The sequence below is a fragment of the Protopterus annectens genome, chromosome 1.part0 (genome assembly GCF_019279795.1).
Source record: "Protopterus annectens isolate FY-2018-M chromosome 1.part0, PAN1.0, whole genome shotgun sequence".
Lineage (NCBI taxonomy): Eukaryota > Metazoa > Chordata > Ceratodontiformes > Protopteridae > Protopterus > Protopterus annectens.
Genome location: NC_056725.1, coordinates 124,300,626 through 124,322,429, shown reverse-complemented (window position 1 = coordinate 124,322,429; position 21,804 = coordinate 124,300,626). Strand labels below are relative to the sequence as shown.

General features: G+C 40.7%; 1 protein-coding gene across 3 annotated transcripts in view; it reads left to right on the top strand.

Annotated features, from left to right (window-relative positions):
- Nucleotides 1-21,804, top strand: part of SYNE1 (spectrin repeat containing nuclear envelope protein 1) — a 2,173,401-nt gene that overhangs the window by 826,545 nt on the left and 1,325,052 nt on the right. For all 3 annotated transcript variants that reach the window (XM_044089035.1, XM_044089189.1, XM_044089105.1), the window contains one exon: nucleotides 7,612-7,737. In XM_044089035.1, coding sequence (XP_043944970.1) covers nucleotides 7,612-7,737 — 126 coding nt within the window. The remainder of the gene's footprint in view (nucleotides 1-7,611; nucleotides 7,738-21,804) is intronic.

Genomic DNA, 21,804 nt, shown 5'->3' with positions numbered 1-21,804 from the left:
GCACTTAAAGAATCTCAGCATGTTGCATTTGTACTTGTCAACAGTGCAGTCAAACTGTTACAATCCCTCCTTTATTTACGGTTTTGTGGGGAGCATATCTTAATTAATGAGAAGAGTAGTGTGCAGCCTGGTACGCTGCCTAGGATGGTTATGTTACATTCTGAGCTAGCAGCTTGACAGACTGAAAAGACAAAAAAAAAAAAAAAAAACAATAGTTAAGGTTTAAAAAAATGGTGCTTAAGATGGATGGCCACCTAGTTTTCATTTCTTTAAGGACAGTCTTACTACATAGTTAAATTAGTTAAATGGAATGTGCAGCTTTTCTTGTTAATTTTGTAAGACCAGAATACTTAATGGTCCTACTATTTATATTATTTCCACTGTAAATAAATCATGTAAAGTCCGGCTTAGTCAATATTTGCTACAGTTTTATCTTTTGTAAATGAAATTTTTGTTGAGCTTTTCTCATCAGGTCTCTACTATAATGGGTTGAAGCTACATACTGAAGTAACTTTGTTATTTCGTTGACATGTAAGCTGCATTAGTTATCTCAGACTTTCTCTTGCCTGAGTCTGTATTTTTTCTGAAATTAAGTGGAAAAAAGGTAGATTGAAGAACTTAGCTCATGCCAATTACATATTTCTTCCTAAATAAAATATTAGTTAGTGTATATTTTGGAAACAAATTATCTTTCTGCTGAAAATGATAGGCTACACTGGCATTTGGCACCATATATTCTGGAACTTTCCTACACATACCAACATTTTTGCGGTTTCTGTTGTAATAATCAGTGACATTAGTACAAGAATAGTAGCTGACGCTATTGTGTGAGGCACCAGTTACTGAGAATAACTGCAGTATTCAGCATTTTGTACTCCATAGAAAATGCTCCAGAATTGGAAAACACACGACATTATTCTGAAAGACCCCTCATTGCTCTAAGAAATCAATCTACCGAAACCAGGAGCCAAACCAGTTTACTTAAAGGTATTAGTAAATGTTTGCAAGAGATTAGGATGTGCATGATAGCCTAATTAAACAAAAATAATGACTTTTCAAAATATGAAGGATTCTTCAGACTTAAGGCAGAATATGCTAGAAATAGGCCTTCCTGTCCTTTAAGGCTAAGTAAGGGGAAGTAGTGCAAACATTTACACTCAAAAGATATTCTTAAATTACTGATTCTTAGGGAAAGCTTAATGGGCAACACAGTGGTGCAGCGGTTAATGCTGTTGCCTCACAGCAAGAGGTTCTCTGGTTCGATTCTCGGCCGGGGTGCCTTCTGTGTGGAGTTTGCATGTTCTCCCTGTGTTTGCGTGGGTTTCCACCAGGTACTCTGGTTTCCTCCCACATTCTAAAGACATGCATCTGGAGCATTTCTCCCCAGGCCTCCGCTGAAAACAGGATCTGTGGAACCTAGTCAGACTTTCCCAGTCAACAAATGTTAAATAAATAAAATAAAATAAAAATGTCTGTAGTTTTCAGCTATTCCAAACCTCTATACATCTTAAACATTCATTGCTGATGTTGAGAATATTAAAAAAAGATTGTCTGGACTAGCTGCTAAAGCAACAGTTATATATACACCTTTTTTTCTGGTATGTATACGCCACGGATGCATTTTTGCTTATTTTTATTGTTACTACATTTTAAATGTAGGTTTGCAATTCCAGTGACAAGACTGCACTAACAGTATCCTTATTTGCAAGATGTGCTGTAAGCATTGCATTGTTCAGAAGCCATTTTATTCATGGCAAATCATGGTGCCTCACGGTGGTAATTCATGCAACACATGTTAACATATGTGTTTTTCCTCTCCATACGTGTCATAACATAGTATTCCACTGTGCCCCAGCAGTGATTTGTTAGTGGTAGGAGCTAAACATTATATGTAAACCTGAGACATTCTATGTAAACCAAAGGCATTCTTTATAGCATTTGCTTGCAAATTGGTTTGTAAATGGCATGAGTGAGGTGCTTTGTTCCATTAATTTGCATTTATCAAGACTGTGTCTCACTTCCTTGTGCCAGTGTATTCAGAGGCAGTTTACTTATTTCCTATTAAGGTTTACTTTTTCTTGAATGAAAAAAGGGGTCAAAAGCTTATCCATCCTATAAGTCTGAGTGGGTCACTGTTTTCATCAGTGTTCTGCTTCTATTTTGCATTACATAGAAAAGCTTGAGAATTAGCACCCATTTGTACCACCTTACCTTTTCAGTGCAAGCACACTAGCCTTGCTGAGAGCTCTTTTCATATATATATATATATATATATATATATATATATATATATATATATCTAGAGAGAGAGAGAGAGAGTGAACAAGAGGGAGAGAGAGAGAGAGAGAGAGAGAGAGAGAGAGAGAGAGAAAATAATAGTAAGCCCATTGGCACCCCAGCACCTCAAGACAAGTAAGTTTTGTTTTCTGGGAGTAATAAGCTAGGTGTCTGTTAATTATGGTGCCAGTTAATAAGGAACCAATTAAAGTACATGAAACTCAATTTTCCTTTCTCCTCTTTTTCTAAACGTTTCAAACCACAGAGCAGGTAGTGCAAATGGCACTGCAACACAATTTTGTGACTCTTTTTATGCCACTAAGCCAATTTGCTGTGAATATGGGGACAGTGGCCTTTGCACATTTTATTAATAATTTTTTCAGACTTTTAACATCTGAGACTGTGTGTGTGTGTGTGTGTGTGTGTGTGTGTGTGTGTGTGTGTATGTGTGTGTGTGTGTGTGTGTGTGTGTGTGTGTGTGTGTGTGTGTGTGTTATATATATATATATATATATATATACTATATATATATATATATATATATATATATATATATATATATATATATACTATATATATATATATATATATATATACAGGACACTAAGGATAATCACAAGGCTTACTTTAGTTATGTTAGGAACCTGGGTGGGAATTCCCAGATATGCTCAGAATTAGTCCAAAATGACAAAAAATACATCGAACCCACAGACATTGCCAACATCCTAGCTGACAGGTTCAGTGCAAACTTCTCCCCCCATCCTGACCAAATGGGCAAATATCTATCCCAGCAGAGTGCTGCCCCCCTGACATCTCAGATGCTCAGGTAAGAGCCGCCTTCTCCAAAGCAAAAAACACAGCATCAATGGGACCAGACGGTGTCCCGGGCTGCATCTTACATGAACTCCAAGAAGAGCTAAACTCAAACATAAAACTACTGTTCAATCTCAGCCTTACTACAGGATATGTACCCAAAGAGTGGCGTACAGCAACAGTGGTCCCTCTCCGTAAAGGTGGTGCCTCAATGGATCCTGGAAACTATCGCCCCATAAGCCTGACTAGCTTGGTCTGCAAAGCTATGGAAAGGATCATCATGGACCTCATAAATAAAGATATTGGGGACCTACAGACACTGGATCCTACCCAGTTTGGCTTTGTTAAGGGCAGATCCTGTCTCTTAAACCTGGTCAATTTCTTTGAAACATTCACCAAGGCCATTGATGAGGGGAAGGTGATCCACACAGCTACCTGGACCTCGCAAAAGCCTTCGATACAATACCCCACTCGGGCATTATAGATAAGCTCACCAGCTTAAATATAAACCCCTATGTCACTAGATGGGTTGCAAACTGGCTCAAGGACAGAACCCACATGGTTAGAATTGCTGGAGCCATGTCAGACTCCAAACCAGTTACAAGTGGCGTCCCACAAGGCTCAGTCCTGGGACCTCTCTTGTTTGGTATATATTTCTCGGAGGTACAGGCCAACACGGAAGGACTGTGGCTGACCAAGTTCGCAGATGTCTGCAAACTGGGCACCATAATCGACTCTCCAGCCGACACAAGCATCCTCCAAAAGGACCTCATAGAAACAGACAACTGATGCCAGAGCCATGGCCTCAAGCTAAATGCCAAAAAGTGTATAGTCATCCCCTTTGGCAAAAACAAAGTGCCCACATATTACCACATAGGTGGTAATCCATTAAGTACAGAAGAAGTAATTAGGGATCTGGGGACCCAAGTTGATAGCAATCTCTCATTTGACAACCACATGGCCAAAGTGGTTAGAAAAACATTTTATATAGCCCACCTAATCATGAAGGGATTCACATCTAGATCAGGGGAGGTCATCGTGCCTCTTTACTCATCCCTCATCAGGCCCATAATTGAGTACACCACCCCTTTTGGGATGTACCTTACCAGACACCTGCAGCAACTGGAAAGACCCCAAAAGTACCTCACCAAGAGGATCAAAGGGCTCAAGCAGATGCCATATGCTGCCCGGTTAAAGAAACTCCAGCTCTACTCAGTGGCATACCGCCTGCTCAGAGGCAATCTGTGTCTGACGTATAAAGCCATGTCCAACCCGGAATTAATAGACATGCTGCACCTCAGAAAATACAAATCCCATCTAGCTACGGGCATGGTCTGCTGCTTCTTGGTCAGCTGTGAAAATATTTGAATGATTAAATTTCAGAATTTTCAAGAAGGTGTTAAAACTGACATTTTAAATTCTCCCCTGAAAAAGGAATTTCTGTTTTGATCTTCTGCAGCTGAGATGGTTAAGAAGTTTAACGAGAGAGAAATGTTTACCCAAGTGCTGACCCAAAGCTTCCAAGCTTCCTTTTTAAAGGAAATACTTTTTCATTCCTCCTTAGCTCCATTTTTCAAAAAACAGTTCAAGCAGCAATGTGCCTCCAAACAGGATTTAACAATAACAATAACAAGGAGTCCTCTCTGAATCAAGGATGGTCCAGAATGGCTGTTGGCCTTCTCATCCCACCCACTACCACTACCACCTTGGCCATGTCTCTCTCTGTCTGCATGTTACCTTGTGGCACCACATTTTTTTCAGACAGTTGGGTTCAAGTCATTCAGCAGAGGTACACTTGGCAATGGGAGCGCCTGCCTCCTGTCCAGGGCATTCTTCCTTGCCCAGTAAACCAGGTATTCATGTTTCTTGCAGTCCTGCAACAGATGTTATATCAGGGAGTCATAGAACCAGAGCTTGCATACCAAATGGACAAAGGGTTTTATTTAAGGGTTTCTTCTGGTGGCAAAGAAAGAAGGGACATGGAGGCCTGAGCTAGACCTCTCCTTTTTAAACTTTTGGTCAGTTCCAAAATTCCACGTAATGTCCCTTCAGACCTTGCTAAATGTTGTCCCTTCTGAACCTGTTACCTCTTTTCTCTTTAGCAGCATTCAAGGCGAGATTTAAAAGATGCTTACCACCACATTCCTAGTTGCAAGCATTTCAGACTTTTCTTAACATTTCCTGTATCTGGTTCACATTATTGGTAATTCTGCCTTACCGTGCAGACTGCCTGCTGCTCCAGGAATATTTACAAAGTGTATGGCTCCAAAAATTGGTTATTGCAGACTTTAAGGCATTCACATCTTCCATGCCTGGACATTTGTTTATATTTACAGACTATTTTTCCAGTTGTCAAGAGTTCTTAGCAAGTGTTCAGAGTATGTGTTTTCAAGTGAACACACAGAAATCTTCACTCATCCATTATGATGGGGTCTGTATAACTGTTAAGGTCTGAAATTAATCCACCCCCTCAGTTTGTGAACTGGTAAAACAGAATGCAATCATAGGTCATAATCTTGTCTATATGCTAGCAGTTTGTTTAACTTTATATGAATTTAGTTAGTTTTCCTTGATTCTGTGTAGGGACACATTCAGATACACTATCTGGTGTCATGAAAATTCATTTTTAGTTTAATTGTGCAGCAGTTGTAGTATCTATATTCTCTCCAAGTTTGCATAGGACTCTGACATATATTTTGTTTATTATGAAGTTTGCAAAACATTTTTAGAAAGTACATTTTAGCTATCTAGTGGTCAAAAAGGTAACATGTTGTAAGTAAGGTATCCTCAGTTGCATTTTTATTTTTGATTGTATTTTAATATTTAAGAAACAAAAAAGGAAGTAAGACAGAAACTGTGTCACTGTAGCTGCATGGAGCAGCTACAGAAATTATAGATCATTGTCTTCACTGTGATATATGCATGCAGAAATTGGAAAACATGTATTTTTAATACTGTCTTGAACAACTTTGGCAGCTGTTCTGTCAGGATTAAACATAGGCTTGCACTCCATAGTAAGATCACTTTAAAGCAATAGTGTACTTGTGTTCTCAAAAATATGACCAGAGAAAATGTATATAAAGGGTTCCCTGTTGTAATTATGTGAGCCTTTGAATTACCAGGGGAAAAAAATGTGAAACTCAAGGAACAGCGAATGTTGACAGTTGCTGTTCTCTTTCATAGCAATTTTTTGAACAGTGGCAACCCCCCTTCATCTCCTCAGTGTGGGGGGTCTGCACCACCCACACCTCCACTACTTATGTACTCTAATTCTTCGCTTGCTCTTCCTCAGTGAAAAGCGAATATTAAGAGACACACAGATCTGTGATGTAGTATATGTAACTTCCCATCCTTACACATTGAGTTTCACTGTCCTATGGCCTGCACATAAGTCTTGCAGTTTAAAACTGCTAGTATGTTATCTCCCTGTTTATTTTTACTTATTTGTCCTTTATTGACTGGATTATTGCCATTTTGAGATCCGTAATTGAAAGCCCCAGAATTAGGGGGGGGGGGTCAATGAAACTAGAAGAGAGCAGCAAATACTGAACCTCAGTATTCTTCAGAATTGGTTTTTACATGAGGGCAAACCTGTTGTCTCCCCAAAGTGGGAGGATGCAGTCCCACACCACCACTATTTATATATACTAACACTAATATTGCCTTACTTTGGAGAAAAAGCAATACATCAAGACACACAGTCTTTGCACTTAATATATGTAAGACCCCATTTTGATACACTAAGTCTCGCTATTCTGGGACTCACACATACGAGTCTTGGAAACTATTGCAATCTTTTAAAGTACAGAACAAAACATTTAATTTACTAGAAGTAAATATGGTACCGCAGTAGCTTTAAAGTGTCTGCTAACACTGCCTCACATAGAGAGAGCTCTAGTTGATAAACATTGATAGTAGAACCCTGTGCATGTGACCTCTAGCTAATCAACGTAAGAGTTACTACTTTCTCTTGTGAAATATGGTAATCTGTTATATTGGGCTTTATGAATGGAACGAAGGGTGCTAGCCTGAAATTAAGCACTGTGATTACTTGGCTAGTCTGCATAAAGAAACCAATTGAAGTTCACACTGAAACCAGATAATTTTCTTTTGATCTACTGGAAACCTCAGTGTGCAGAACTGAGCCATATGCAGGGATCAGTATTACAGATCTATGGCAGAAATATAATTTTAAGATGGAGGGACTGTGCTTTTAATAATTCACAAACTGTTGCTGTTTAGCAGACATTTTTATTTGAATTGGTATTGGCCATTTCTTTTTCCTTGTGCATAGCCTGCGCCTTGTTGTTTTATGGCTAAATACAAGGATTTCTGAATATTTTGCGTTGCGTTTGCTGCTTTTTCCTAATATTGCATTAGTCATTCAGTTAGACTCATTCTGTTGTGCATTTTTGAAACAAAATGAGCTAAGTAATTAGCCTCCTGTATCCTCAGAAACATTTATTATTTTATGGCTTCAGACATTGTCCTTAAACTTTATGTCTGGTGGACATTTTACAGATTGAAGCTGCCAAGATTCCAACCAACACTGCACCCCCTCAGGAGCTCTATGAGCCTGGGTTACAGTCATCTGCAGGTCACCGGCTTGATGATCTACAGCACTCATGGGAAACACTAAAGAATGTGGTAAGGTTTTAAGATTTTCCTGTAAAGGTTTTCTTCAAGTGGCAGGACAAAATGCAAGACAATAGGCTTTTACTGAATAAAACAAAATGCATTTTTTGTCAGTACAGAATACTATGAAAGATTGCAAAGGTTTGGTTCATTGCCTTTAGCATACCTCTCTACTGTCCAAATTTTCACTGAATGTCCAGATTTTTGCCTCATATTTTTGGTCTGTGCCTTATAAAATTTATCAAAACTAAAAGCATATCTATTATGAATCGTTTTATAATTTAATAAAATGTGTATACAGATATAACAAGGCCCAGTGCAGAACATGTGACAGTAACTTGAATTAATCATGGTTACTTTATATTTGTTCCTGTGTTAGATTTTGAATTCAAGGTTAGGATCATATTACTTCCATTTTTAGAATGGTTAGGAGTGACAGCTTAAATCAATACCTTCTAGGAGGAAGTTTGAAAATATTATGCCATAAATGATGACATGGCTTTAAGGTATCAAGCTGTGCCTGTGTCCCAAATGACCTGGGTCAGTTGGTTGCCAGGGCGCTGGAGGAACCAGCTCAGAGGTATGGGAGTGAATGAATGATGCCTTTTTAGTCATCTTTGGAAGGGATCACTAGACATGCTGCTGTAAGTACATCCAGAAGAAGCTGGGTGTCACAGCAGGAATATCTTGCAACGCAAGAGCATTGTCAGAGGTGCAGACACATATACACACACAATAAGCAGGGTATACAGTAGCAGGTACCAAGCTTGCACAAATGTGCATATGTTCTGAGGCCAGTTTAGCAGCAGTGCATGTCAGTTGCCATTGGAGTGCATAACTGTAAATTCCCCTATGGCTACCCATATGGCATCCCCTCCAATTAAGGAAAATCACACTGGCATATGGTGGGAAACAAATGAATGAAAATGCTGTTATTGATGACTGCAAGAAGTCACATGGGTTAGTGGGTGGGAGTATGAAGAAGGTCATCAGGCACAGAGGAAAATAGGTATACAAAAAAGTTGTATGCTGTCATCAAGAGTTTACAACTGTTGTACTCCTAACCTAGAGTTATTTGACTGACTTCTAATGGATTTAACATGCCTTTATTTATTTCATTGTGGCATACGGTTCCTCTTGCAAGGTAGCTTTCCCTGTGATTATTGCCTTTCCTACCCTTATAGCAGCTAGTTGTTTAAAAGTAAGGATTTAGTTGTTTTCTGAGATAAGGGTTTATAAACCTGCTCGGAAATAAAAACTTTTCATATTGAAATTAAAGCTGAAAACTTACCAGTATGGATTAGAAATGCATGTATATGAGTATAGGCATATCACCATCTTATATTTGGGAAACTGCTCTGAAAGCAGGTAATGAGGCATTGAAGTAAAAGACTAGTGATTTGTAAAATGGATTATAATTCCATTTGAAAACTTTTGAGGGAGTGGAAAATCTATAAAAGACTGACTTTTTAGAATACTTTTTAGGGATATAGTATAAATCAAATCGGGGACCCTTACTCATAGTGCTACCAACTGTAGTGTTTGACCCACCCTCCCTTCACAGCATTGGTCTTCTTTAACATGGTCAAGTAAAGAGGCATCTTTGTGTGCTGCTTGGCTAAAAAAATGTTTGATCCTAAACAGCAAAGTCAAGTTGTACTTTGAATATGATTTTTCAACATTGATTTTGTAGAAAACAAACATCCAGCTTTTTGGAACAATCCTTAATGGATCATTGGCTTGGCATTACTTTTTCACAAATCAGAATTTGGTTCTGTTTCTGTAAAATCCCACATTTAGAGACATCTTTGCACCTGTACTAATGTGCACTGTGACTTGGTGTACAAGTTAAATAAACATGCATGGTGTAAGTGTGCCAGTTCTTTTTAGCTGCTTGCATAACTTGTATCTTGATCCGTCGGCTCTTCAGTAAAGTTTGTTTGTATTTGTTAATCCCAGAAAAGCACTGATCCACATGAACCTATTGTTAGACTCAGCCTAGGAGAACTGCCTGTTAAATGGCTTGCTCTGAGTCACAGGGAAAGCAGATGAAATCAAACCATAGACCACACGATGCAGCTTATAGCCTTAATCCTTCATACTAACTGTCATGCACATGCCTGCACATAATAACAATGCGGCTGTCATACTACCAGACAAGACCTGCATCAGCATAGCATATACTGTCTTCAGGAAGAGCAGGATGCTGACACCTGCCACAAGTACCAGAGGTTTCTGACTAGTTACACAATATCAAAGGAACAAAAGCTTATTGGCCTGTTGACCTCTTTCCTGAAAGTCATGGTGACTGAGAGCTCTTTGCATGGAGATTGGTGGGAAGGCTTTCTTTGCAACCTCATGTATAAGGTAGAGCATCTTCACTGGAGCAACCACTCAGAAAGCAAGTGCTCCTAGGGCTGAATCCAGTGACCAAACAGCTCTGCAGACTCTGCTGACTGTGATGTTTCCCTGGGCTAATAAGGGCTTGAGCACTGTCCAGTCTTTGATTGAGGGTGATGGGATTGGGAAAGAGGCACTGTTGGTAAGGGTGTTTCCTGAGGGTCTTGCACCACCTGATCTCAGAGGATCAGCTGGAACCCATGGGTGGCAAGCGTGATCTTCCAGATTGTTCTCTGGAGTAATCCAGAGATGAATGAGGTTTCCAAGGCACATGTGGCCTTTAGGTCCCATTTGAGTTAGTATCCATTTAAGCTTCATGCACTAGGACTGAAAAATCAGGGAATGTAGTTCAAGCAGAAGTTTGTTTTCTAGAGTGAACTTGACTCATGGGTAAGTGGGTACACAGGGAGTTTGGTCTGGAATCCATATAGGCCTTCTGCGAACCTGACTTCCATGTCTATTTAGCTAGTGTGCAACTCAGTGACATTAAGACCCAGTGTAGGTCTGATTCATGTTTACCCCTGTGCTACCCCACCCCCCGCCATGCACTCATACCTGTGGGTAGCAAGGATTATGGAATTTCCTCATTGTCTAGCTCCCAGGAAGATTCAGAGGATCTTGAAACCACTTTCTTAGAGAAGTGCAAAGAAAATGACTCTACCCCAATCTTTGTCCTATCTGCTTGACTTTCCTTCTGGCTTATGAGTAACAGCTTACACAGGCCTTAACATCCTATCATCTGTCCCAAGAAGAGTGGAGTCTCTGGTTAAGAAACCTGGGAGAGCCATGGTTTATACCGTCCCTGAAACCAGTGATCTGAGGTACCATCAAATCAGCACAAATGGTTAGTGATTCTACCCATCTGTGCCAAAAATGGAAGAAACCTTTATAAGCTGCCACCTGAGTCAGCAGATCAACTTGTTAGGTATCCTGCTGCTGACTCCTGCGTAATCTCTTTAGTCAGTATAAGCCACAGATACCAGCATTTGTGGAAAAAGAATCTAGAGCCTTTCACAGGTGTGACAAAGCAGTTCACTCCAGTTGCAGGTCTACCTGGTTGAAAAGTTGCTAGATAAGCTTTATGACCTCCCCCATTCTAGGCTAATGGAGGATCTCAGAGAGACCCTGTCTGAGTTACATGTGTTCTACTGAAATTGTAACTGTGTAGATGCTTTAATTAGGGATTCAAGCTGAGATATACATCTGAGAAGCATAACATGGCAGAGATTTTCCTCCCTCAAGGTGAAACTCCGGAGCAAGATCCTGGATGCCCCCTTCTCAGAAGAGCTACTTCTCAGCAAAGCAACTCAAGACATGGTTACTGACTCTTTGACCCTCCCACCATAAACTTCATCCTTCCCTTTTGACCAGGTGCGACATACAAGAGGATGAGGCCTGCTTGGTTCATGAGGTCTCGCCCTCTCTGATGCTGGCAGAATCGCACAGGATAATGGCTGTTCTGGCTGACCCATAACAATTTTGACTCCATAGCTTCTGTATACTGTGCTAATACAGGGCATAACCAAAATGTATTATCCCAGTCTCCTGATTCTTTTGATTATTATTATTATTTTATATTTATTCTTTGCTGACCACATTAATCCAGCTAGGCTAGTGAACTCTTTTCAGGAGAAACTTGATGTGGTATTTATACTACTAGGGGAAATTTGGCTTGGGCTTCAAGGAACTTCCATGGGATCTTTTACATCAACCTGTGTTACCACCAACTCAAGCAGATGGGATATGGGTTTAACATCTAATCTGAAAGGTATCCCACTCAGAAGTTCAGCAGCCCCTATTGCTGCACTGCAGTGTCAGTGATTTGAAAACTAATCTATTCACCTGGAGTGGTTAATGTAACCCACGGCCTTCTGATTTTCCAGCACCTAAGGCAAATGGTGCTACCTGTTGAGCCACTGATGCTATTAAATTTTCATTATTACATCTCCAATAAGTACTTTTCACTCAAAACAATAGTTGATGCAGCCTTTCTGGTGTATAAAAGTAGTTATGCAAGCACTTTCTAGAAAGGATTCAACATTTCTTGAATTTTTGAACTTTCTGTGTTGAACTCACAGATTTCCAGCCAATGCTGCACAGTAATCCTCACCCCAACACACTTTTGCCACTCATCCATTCATTTGCATTTATAATCCTTATACTTACCTTGCAAAGGTTTGTATATTCTGTTTATTAGCCTTACATTTGTCCCATCTTGAGTTCTAGCCTTCATCAGCAATTTTACCTACTGCAGCATTTGAACTTTCTGTTTAATATCCTTAATCCTTCTGTTAAAGACTACTAATACTCCCATGTACTGTAATGTCTAATTTAATGGAAATTAGCACTTCACTCTCAGTTCCTCCCAATTCAGTAGCATATAATCCTCTTTTCATTTGATTTCTCTTTGCCTTCTGTACCACCAGCCCATCAAATTTCCCCATTCCTCCTTGGTGCTTTAAATAAACCTATTGGCGTTAGTGACATTTTCCACAAGACATTTTCTTTCTATTTCATGACATTAGGCTATATATTCTGTTTAAATGGACCAGTTTTGATCATATTTTAGGGCCTGGAATCAACTATTTAGGCTTGCAACATCCTTATTTGCCCCCACAACAATGCCATTAGTTTCCATATACATGTTCTGCATAAGGTGCACTACCCTCAAAATGATCAACCTATGGCAACACCAGTCTTCCATTTTGTCCCAAGTAACTCTGGACCCCTTATTATCCCAGATACAGTTCCTCAGTTCTATTGTAACATACCCCAAAAATCATTTTCCATAGGTTCATAGGTTGGTTCATAGGTTGGTACTAGGCTATCAGCCCTAGGGCCTATACAAGCCTAGCCATAACAATTCCCTGGCTATTTCTTCCCACATTATTTACTTTCCTGTATTCCAGACATATTTCTGGCATGGACTTTATTATCCAAATTCAGAGATAGAGTGGTCCATTATGAAATAAACCTTCAAATCTTATTCTTGGTTTCATTGAGGTTTTGAGTGGTACTGTCTGTGAGTCCTAGGTGAACCACACCCCTAAATATTTTAATGTATTGTGTATTTTTAAATAAGTAAGATGAATAAAAGCAGCAAGACACCACGGCTGTAGGCATCAACTTTTAATAAAAGAAAAGTGCTTTCGCATTTGTGAACAAATACTTCATCAGACCTAAAAATAATAATTACAGCTCACAATATATATTAAAACATAACTGACCACATGATAAAATGTCCAATGAAACCACTCTCTACATCAAACAATTAACCAAATCAACATAACAATTTACATCTCTCCAAGGCTGGTTTAAGTGGGGCAGAACCATTTAAGCCTGGATAGCTATCTGCTTATAGTTTCAGAATCCACAGTAATTCAGCTTTCTCAGCATGACTAACTATATCACCCCCCCCCAACTTGGCGATATGCATTGTAAAACCTTAAAGGAAAAAGTATGTCCTCTTTGTTCCACAGTGTGCCTAGCTAATGCATTCCTGATATTGCCTTTCTTTATATCATAGAGATTTCTCATTACTCTGTCCTTCAACCTTTTATTTGTTTTTACTACATAGAAACTTAGACATATGTTGCAAGTTGCTAAATAAACCATATTCTCTGTTCTACAATCAGTGTAGGTTCTAGGTGAGAACATGTAGTTCAATCTAGGATGTTCAAAAATTTGCTGATTAGAGATAAATGCACAGGCACGACAAGTCTTGCAAGGAAATGTGCCTATTCTCACCGATATTAAGGCTCTTTCTTTTTTATGCATTCTCCCAAATAGCTGACTCTTTAAGTTTAAAGCATTTCTATATAAAATCTATGGAATTCACCTACATGTAGCCTAGTCTTCTCATTTACAATTAAATATCTTCAATTGCTACATAGAATTATGTAGATAGGATGTATATCGTTCGTATACTTCAACCCAAACCTAACTTTACTATAACAGTGGTTAGCTCTTAGTCCATAGTTTCTGTGAAAAGAAGGGTTTATATTTACCACTGTGCATCCCATCACAAACTAGATGTCCTTCAAGGATGCATCTGCAGTCATAACATATGGGTTGTCCTGCCTCAGGCAGCCCTTCAGTCGGCCGGATTCCAAAGTCTGGGTCTGGCCTCGGCTGATGTCGCACTTCACCCGACGTCATAGCTCCTGGGGTATAAAGGCATCAGCCGACACCATTTTCCTCAGTCTTTCTTGCCCCAGCCGTGCCTGAAGCAGAAGCTGTTAAGTGCCGGTCAGTCAGATCCAGAGATTTCAGCTACCGAAGACTTCTAAAAGCTAAGTACCCCGTTGGGGACTCTTTCTTGCCTCAGCCGATGTCAGACAAAGTAAATAATTGTTTAACTTGTGGGAAACAAATACCTCATAAGGATTTCCACTCTTACTGCCTTCCTTGCTTAGGCCCAGACCACAACGTATCAGCTTGTTTAGCCTGTGCTTCCTTCAACCGATGGACCCTTAGACGTCGGTCGGAGTTTGCTGAAGAGTTTTTTGGTCCCGCTTTTGCTTATAAAATGCCGTCGGAGACTCCGACTACACATTTAGCCAAAACACGCAAGGAAAAGGACCGACAGCTGAAACCGAGTCCTCGGTTCTTCCTTCGGCCACAAGCATGCCTCCAACAACCGAGGCCTCACAGGCCCCAGCTGAGTCAGCTACAGAAATTCTTACCGAAGAAGCAGGCACACAGGAATTGTCCGACACCATTCCGTTGGACATCTCTACTCCTGCACGTGGGGCAGCTAGGCCCCCTGCTTCTATGTCCATTAAGGCCTTCTCCAGGGCTAAAGCAGCTAAACTTTCCAAGGCCTTACCTACTAAAGCTCCCTCTCACAGACCTTCCTCTAGTTCTCAGATTCTCAGCCTGGCTGAGGACCTTATTTCTCTGATCAGGGGATCCCAACCTCACCCAGACAGGGCCTCTCATCCTCCTCCTGAAAAAAGGCCTAGGACTGACCCCCCTGAACCTCTCTCCTCTGACTATTCCTCGGATGGATCAGAGCTATCAGACCATCAGGAAGGACCTTACTCACCTTATGAGGATTCGGATGCAGAAGACTCCATTCCTTCTGCCTCCCCCCCAGAAGAATTTTCATTTGGGGAAACCCTACACTCAATGAGGGAACACTTCCAATGGCAGGGTCAGGATTTTTCTGAATCTAGGAAAAGGCTAAGGACTTTTTTACACTTACCACAGCATAGGCCTTTAGCCATTCCACCTGTACTATCAGTTGTTGATGATGCATACAATGATGCCAGTTCTGCCCCTGATTCTCTTCCCCCGGCCCCTGCCAAACCTGACAGATACTACAGGGTCCCGGATTCTCACTTCCACTTGTATAAGGCCCATGCTGCAGACCCAGAAACCATTTTCTCAGGGCCCTAAAGGTGTTGCAGCTGCCTCTGCCAAAAACCCCCTACCCTCTGAAAGAGAATCAAGAGCATTAGAGAGATGGGGTAAAAAAGTTTATACATCTGCTACTCTTTCTGCCAGAGCTTTAAACTGTCAATTTCACATGATACAGTACCAGGAATTTTTGTTAGATCAGCTGAATAAAAACTTTCCTCTCCTGAACCTTTAGACCATAAGTCCGTTCAGGATTTGGTACACAACTCACTGCAGGTCAGTAATCATTTCTTAAAATGTGGCTATGATGCACTGGAGGCTTCATTTAGATCAGCTATGACTGGAGCAGTGATTCGAAGGCATGCCTGGCTAAAAGAACAATCCTTGCCAGACCATGTCAAGTCTAAACTCCTAGATGCCCCTATGGCGAAACAAAGTTTATTTGGCCCCCTTGCACAGGAGGTTCTAAAGAAGGTGGAAGAAAAAGCAAAATCTGTGCAAACAGTCAAGGATTTTCTGCAGGTCCAACCTCCGAGGTTCAGCAGAAATTGGCCCTCAAAGAATTGGTCCTTTCTAGACACCTCCAGAGCACAGAGAGGCAGAAATAGATGCCCAAGAGGCAGAGGCCAAACAAGGGGTGCCTACAGGGGCCGTCAGTGGCAAACTGACAACCAGAGGAGTGCCGCCCCAGCTACGACTGCAACCACTTCCACAGGACAGACACAATGACTTGGCTCTGATTCCGCCTACCAGGGAACAACTGGAAGCACCCTTGGGCGGAAAGTTTGCTTTATTTTCAAAAAACTGGCATTGCATTACAGGAGACAAATGGACTTTGCAAACAATAGACAAAGGCTACAGGTTTCACTTCCACACTTTACCAAAAAAAGAGGAATGCCAAACCTTCCATCAAGCCAGGAGTCAGAGGCTCTAAAACAAATCACCAACTTACTAAGGATGAGAGCAATAGAAAAGGTACCATCTATGGAACAAGGCCAAGGATTTTACTCCAGACTATTCCTTGTACCAAGAAAAGAAACTCAATGGAGGCCTATTCTCGACTTGTCCGCACTGAACACATATCTCATAGTACCAAAATTCAAGATGCTGACCCTACAGCAACTTCTTCCCATGTTGGGCAAGGAGTCTTGGCTGGTGACTCTAGATCTCAAGGAGGCATACCTGCACGTCCCCATACGACCAGATCGCAGAAGACACCTCAGATTTCTTGCAGGATCAGAGCATTATCAATTCTCAGCATTGCCCTTTGGCTTATCTACTGCACCCAGAGTATTCACGAAATGCCTGGCATCAGTAATTGCACATTGCAGGCTTCAGGGAATTCAAATCTATCCATACCTGGACGACTGCCTAATACAAGCGGACAACAAGACAAAAATAATAAAGGATTTGGCCTATTTCATACAACTGCTACAAGCCTTGGGATACACAGTCAACATACAGAAGTCAAGACTAGTGCCATCCCAAAGGATAACATTTTTGGTTGCAGAACTGGACACAATAACTCAGATGGCTTTTCTCACAGAAGAGAAACAAAAGCAACTTCCACTCTACTTCATGGCATTGACAAGACAAACTCAGCTTACTGCAAGGAAAGTCCTGCAGGCCCTGGGTTACATGGAATCCTGCATAATCTTGATCCCCCATGCCAGACTGCATATGAGAAAATTACAATGGTACCTAAGGAATATATGGTCTCAACACAGACACAGCCTAGAAACCATGATGCCAATCATTCCATGCCTGAAACAAGAATTCCTGTGGTGGGCTCAGGCCTGTCAGACCAACAGAGGGTTGCCTTTTCACAAACCACAACCAAGGCAGACCATCACCACAGACCTAGGCTGGGGAGCACACATGGAAGGCAAGTGTATCCAAGGCCTATGGTCCCAGGACCAGCTGAAACTACACATAAATCTAAAGGAGATGCTGGCAGTGAAGCATGCAATCGAGGCATTCAAACCATTCCTCCAGCAAGGACACCTGCTGATAAGGACGGACAATACCACAGTCATGTGGTACATCAACAAGCAGGGAGGAACGCATTCCTACCCTCTATGCCAGATGGCAATGGATCTGTGGAATCTAGCCCTGAATCTCAACATTCAACTGCAGGCCAGATTCGTACCAGGAAAAGAAAATTCACTAGCAGACAGATTAAGCAGAACTACCACGGATGCTCACGAATGGATGCTGCATCCAGACATCTTCAAAACCATAACAAAGACATGGGGAATGCCAGAGATAGACCTGTTCGCCTCCCCACTCAACCACCAACTGAAGAAATTCTGCTCAAGAGAATACCACCCGCAAGCCTGGAGGGTGGACTCCCTCTCTTTCAGCTGGAAGGCCATGACAGTTTATACCTTTCCACCTCTCCCATTGATGTACAAAGTTCTACTGAAGATCAGGGAGGAACAGCCAAAAGTAATTCTGATAGCTCCAGACTGGCCAAGGCAGCATTGGTACCCACTACTGAGAAGCATGTCTCGGGCGAACTCATGGCCTCTACCTCTATGGCCTTTACTTCTAACACAGAACAACTACAAGACCCTGCATCCAAACTTGAAAACACTGCAGCTAACTGCCTGGAAAATTGCATAAAGGAAAACCAACCTGTGTTATCTCAGAGGGTCAAGGACATTATCCTGGAGGCTCGCAGACCCTCCACAAGGAAAACATACTCAGCCAAATGGAAGAGATTCCTCATTTGGAGTGCATCAAAGGGAACAGATGTCACACTGGCAAACCTAGCACACATTCTAGAATACTTAGCAGAACTGTTCCACAATGGCCTGTCCTATTCTTCCATTAAGATTCATGCTTCAGCAATTTCAGCAGAGTACAACATGGATCCTCCTATCTTCTCTCAACCTCTCCTCAGACAATTTCTAAGAGGGATCAAGAATGTAAAACCTCCAAGGAAACCACCTCTACCTGCATGGGATCTCAATTTTGTGCTGGAAAAATTAACACTTCCCCCTTTTGAACCAGCAGCATCAGCAGACTTACAGTTCTTATCTTGGAAAACTGCCTTCCTTCTAGCAATCACTTCAGCAAGAAGGGTATCCGAGTTACAGGCCTTAATGGCAGTGCAGCCTTTCCTTATCTTTCACCAGGATAGTGTCTCTGAGAACCAATCCTACTTTCATGCCAAAGGTGGTATCCAGAGTATCCTTGAACCAAGCTATTCATTTACCTACATTCTTCCCTAACCCACAGAACAGGGGGGAAAAACTACTACACACCTTGGATGTGCACAGACAACTGCGCTACTATCTGGACAGAACTAAGACCAACAGAAAAACTGACCAGCTTCTGGTAGCATATGCAACAGGAGTGCAAGGAAAAGCAATTTCCAAACAGACAATTTCAAAATGGATAGGAAATTGCATTCGATTCTGTTACTCTTTTCATGGAAAGACAACTCCTGAAAATATCAGGCCTCACTCCACAAGAGCTACAGCCACCACTACAGCTTTCCTATGAGGAGTGGCTACCAAAGACATTTTAGAAGCTGCTACTTGGAGCTCTGTGCATACATTTGCCAAGCATTACAATCTTCCTTTATACTCCAGATCCCGAGCAGGTTTTGCAACTGCAGTTTTACAAGGGATCTTAACTACACCATCATTATCTTAGTGCCTCCTCCCCCAGTTTGGCTATGGTATTCTACCCATATGTTATGACTGCAGATGCATCCTTGAAGCATAAATGTAGATGTCCGATAGGTATGCATCTGCAGTCAGGATTACCCACCCTCCTTCCCCTCTGTGGTATTCCTAGGGTACTTACCCCTCTCTTAGCTAGCTGGGGGAATCTATTATGGTGTATTTGTTTGTATGTATATATATATATATGTATATATATTCCTTTTGATTGCTACTGTTTGGAATTTTCTACTTTATCCAAATTTAGCCTTCCTAGAGGGCACCTGGCATCTGGGGCAAGAAACACTGAGGAAAATGGCGTCGGCTGATGCCTTTATACCCCAGGAGCTATGACGTCGGGTGAAGTGCGACATCAGCCGAGGCCAGACCCAGACTTTGGAATCCGGCCGACTGAAGGGCTGCCTGAGGCAGGACAACCCATATGTTATGACTGCAGATGCATACCTATCGGACATCTACATTTATGGTAGGTACAAAACTGTACTTTTGTTATGTATTTCTACCATGTTTCTATCATAACCTCTTTCTATGAAATTATCTGTCATGTTAGCTATGGTATCCCTGAAACCTATTTCACGCATACACAGCCTAGATGCCCTTGCATATTGTCCCTTCACAATATTAGAATAAACGTATCTAGGATACATACTATCTCCAGTCAAACTATTTTTCCAACTTTTTTTTGTGATTCAAAGAGGTATTCAAAGCACCCATGTGATCAATCTCAAAATGTACATCTAAAAAGTCTATTTCAACATTGGAACATATCATCATAAATTCTAAAGAACTGGTAGTAACATTTTAAAAAGTTACAAACATATCTAACTCATAATGTGAACCTCCCCATAGGATAAACACATTGTCTACAAAATGATGATAAAATACCAACTTCTGTGTGAATTCATTGGCAGAAAATACTTTCTCATCTTCCCATTTACTCAACACTAAATTTGCGTATGAGTTAGTGCATGGAGTTCCCATGGCAACTCCCCAATGCTGTAAATAAATTGTATCATCATACATAATGATATTGTTTCTCAAAACAAGATCTAATAGGAGGCAGGTGGTGTTCTCAGTCAATGTTTGGAATCCACCTCTGCTCGTTAGTACATGTCTAATAGCATCGATACCAAAATCATTGCGTATCGACATGAACAAGCTTCTTATATCTAAAGTTACTAACAATAAACCCTTTCCATTACCCTTAACATTTAAAATTCCATACAAATCATTGAAGAACTGCTTGGTGTCTTTCAAAAGATGGGGGAATTAATACAAAATCTTCTTCAACCTCTTTTCTATAAGTATAGAACATGGTTGTGTTACTCATCTATCTCCCGCAACAATAGGTCACAGGGGTGGGTTAACCATATCTTTGTGCATTTTTGGTAACTCCTTTATAGTTGGAATAAGAGGATGTTGAATGTAAAGGGAATCGTATGTAGAATGGTCAATAGACCTGTTCATCAGGAGTTTATCTAAAACATCATGCACATATTAATAATGTTATGTACTTTCACTCTATCAATTTTACAATAAGTAACTTCCTCATTCAACATTAACATCATCCGTTGATGGTAGTCACTTAAATTCATGACTACAATCGACCCCCCTTTGTCGGCGGGCATGATACAAATCTTCTGGTTAGTCTTTAGATCTAACAAAGCTTGTTGGTCCATGTAATTTAAATTATAAAAGCCTTTCTTATGTGAAGAACATAGAAAAGAACAGATCTCATTTTCATAAGCTTTCACAAAAGTATTAACATGTGGCAGCAATAAAGATACATAAACACTTGGTTTCTTAACCTCCATAACAGCAGAAGCACAACTATTATCAAATAACAAACTCAACGCAACATTGCGTGCAACTAATCTAAGGTCCAAAAGGACTTCACGTACATTGAGGATACAGCAGTGATAAAAGTTAACCCCCTATTCAATAAAGAGAGTTCCTCAGGATTTAACAACTAGTCCGACAAATTGTAGATTAAGTCCTTCATCTCTATACTTTCCATGTACCTTGTATCTGCTCCAGCGTGTGTTTCCATTCTGACATCCTCTGCTGATGGATCTCCTCCCTTGCCTCATTCTCATCCTGGCCAGTAATTGGGGAAAAACAAAGTCTGTTGCTATGGTTAACTTAGGTCTCATCCCAAACAAATCATAGTTAGAAACAGTTTTAGTGGCAGTTATAGTAGAGTCATTATGGGAGACCAAAGTTTTCTCTTTCAAATTACTCTCAGGGGTCACTGAAGAAAGATTAACAGATGACTCAACATTATTGGAAGGCATATCAACATGTTGAGAGGCACCATTCTTGTCCTCATTCACCTCACCCAACATATTCCCATCAGATGTTGATTCCCCTTTGATATGCTCTTTATCCTTAGGCCAACCAAAAATATGACATAATTGGAAATCTCTATGGTCTCGCAGTAGCTTATGAATTTTCATACATTGCAACTTACAGTCAATAGAAGCCAAAATGTTTAACATATTTTCAACTATTTGCTTATGTTTATCACTGATACATTTCTGTTCAACCTTCAGATATAGAGCCTGTACAATCTCAAGCAAATTGTCTTCCAATGGTTTAAAATAATCCAGTAACAGATTAAAATAAT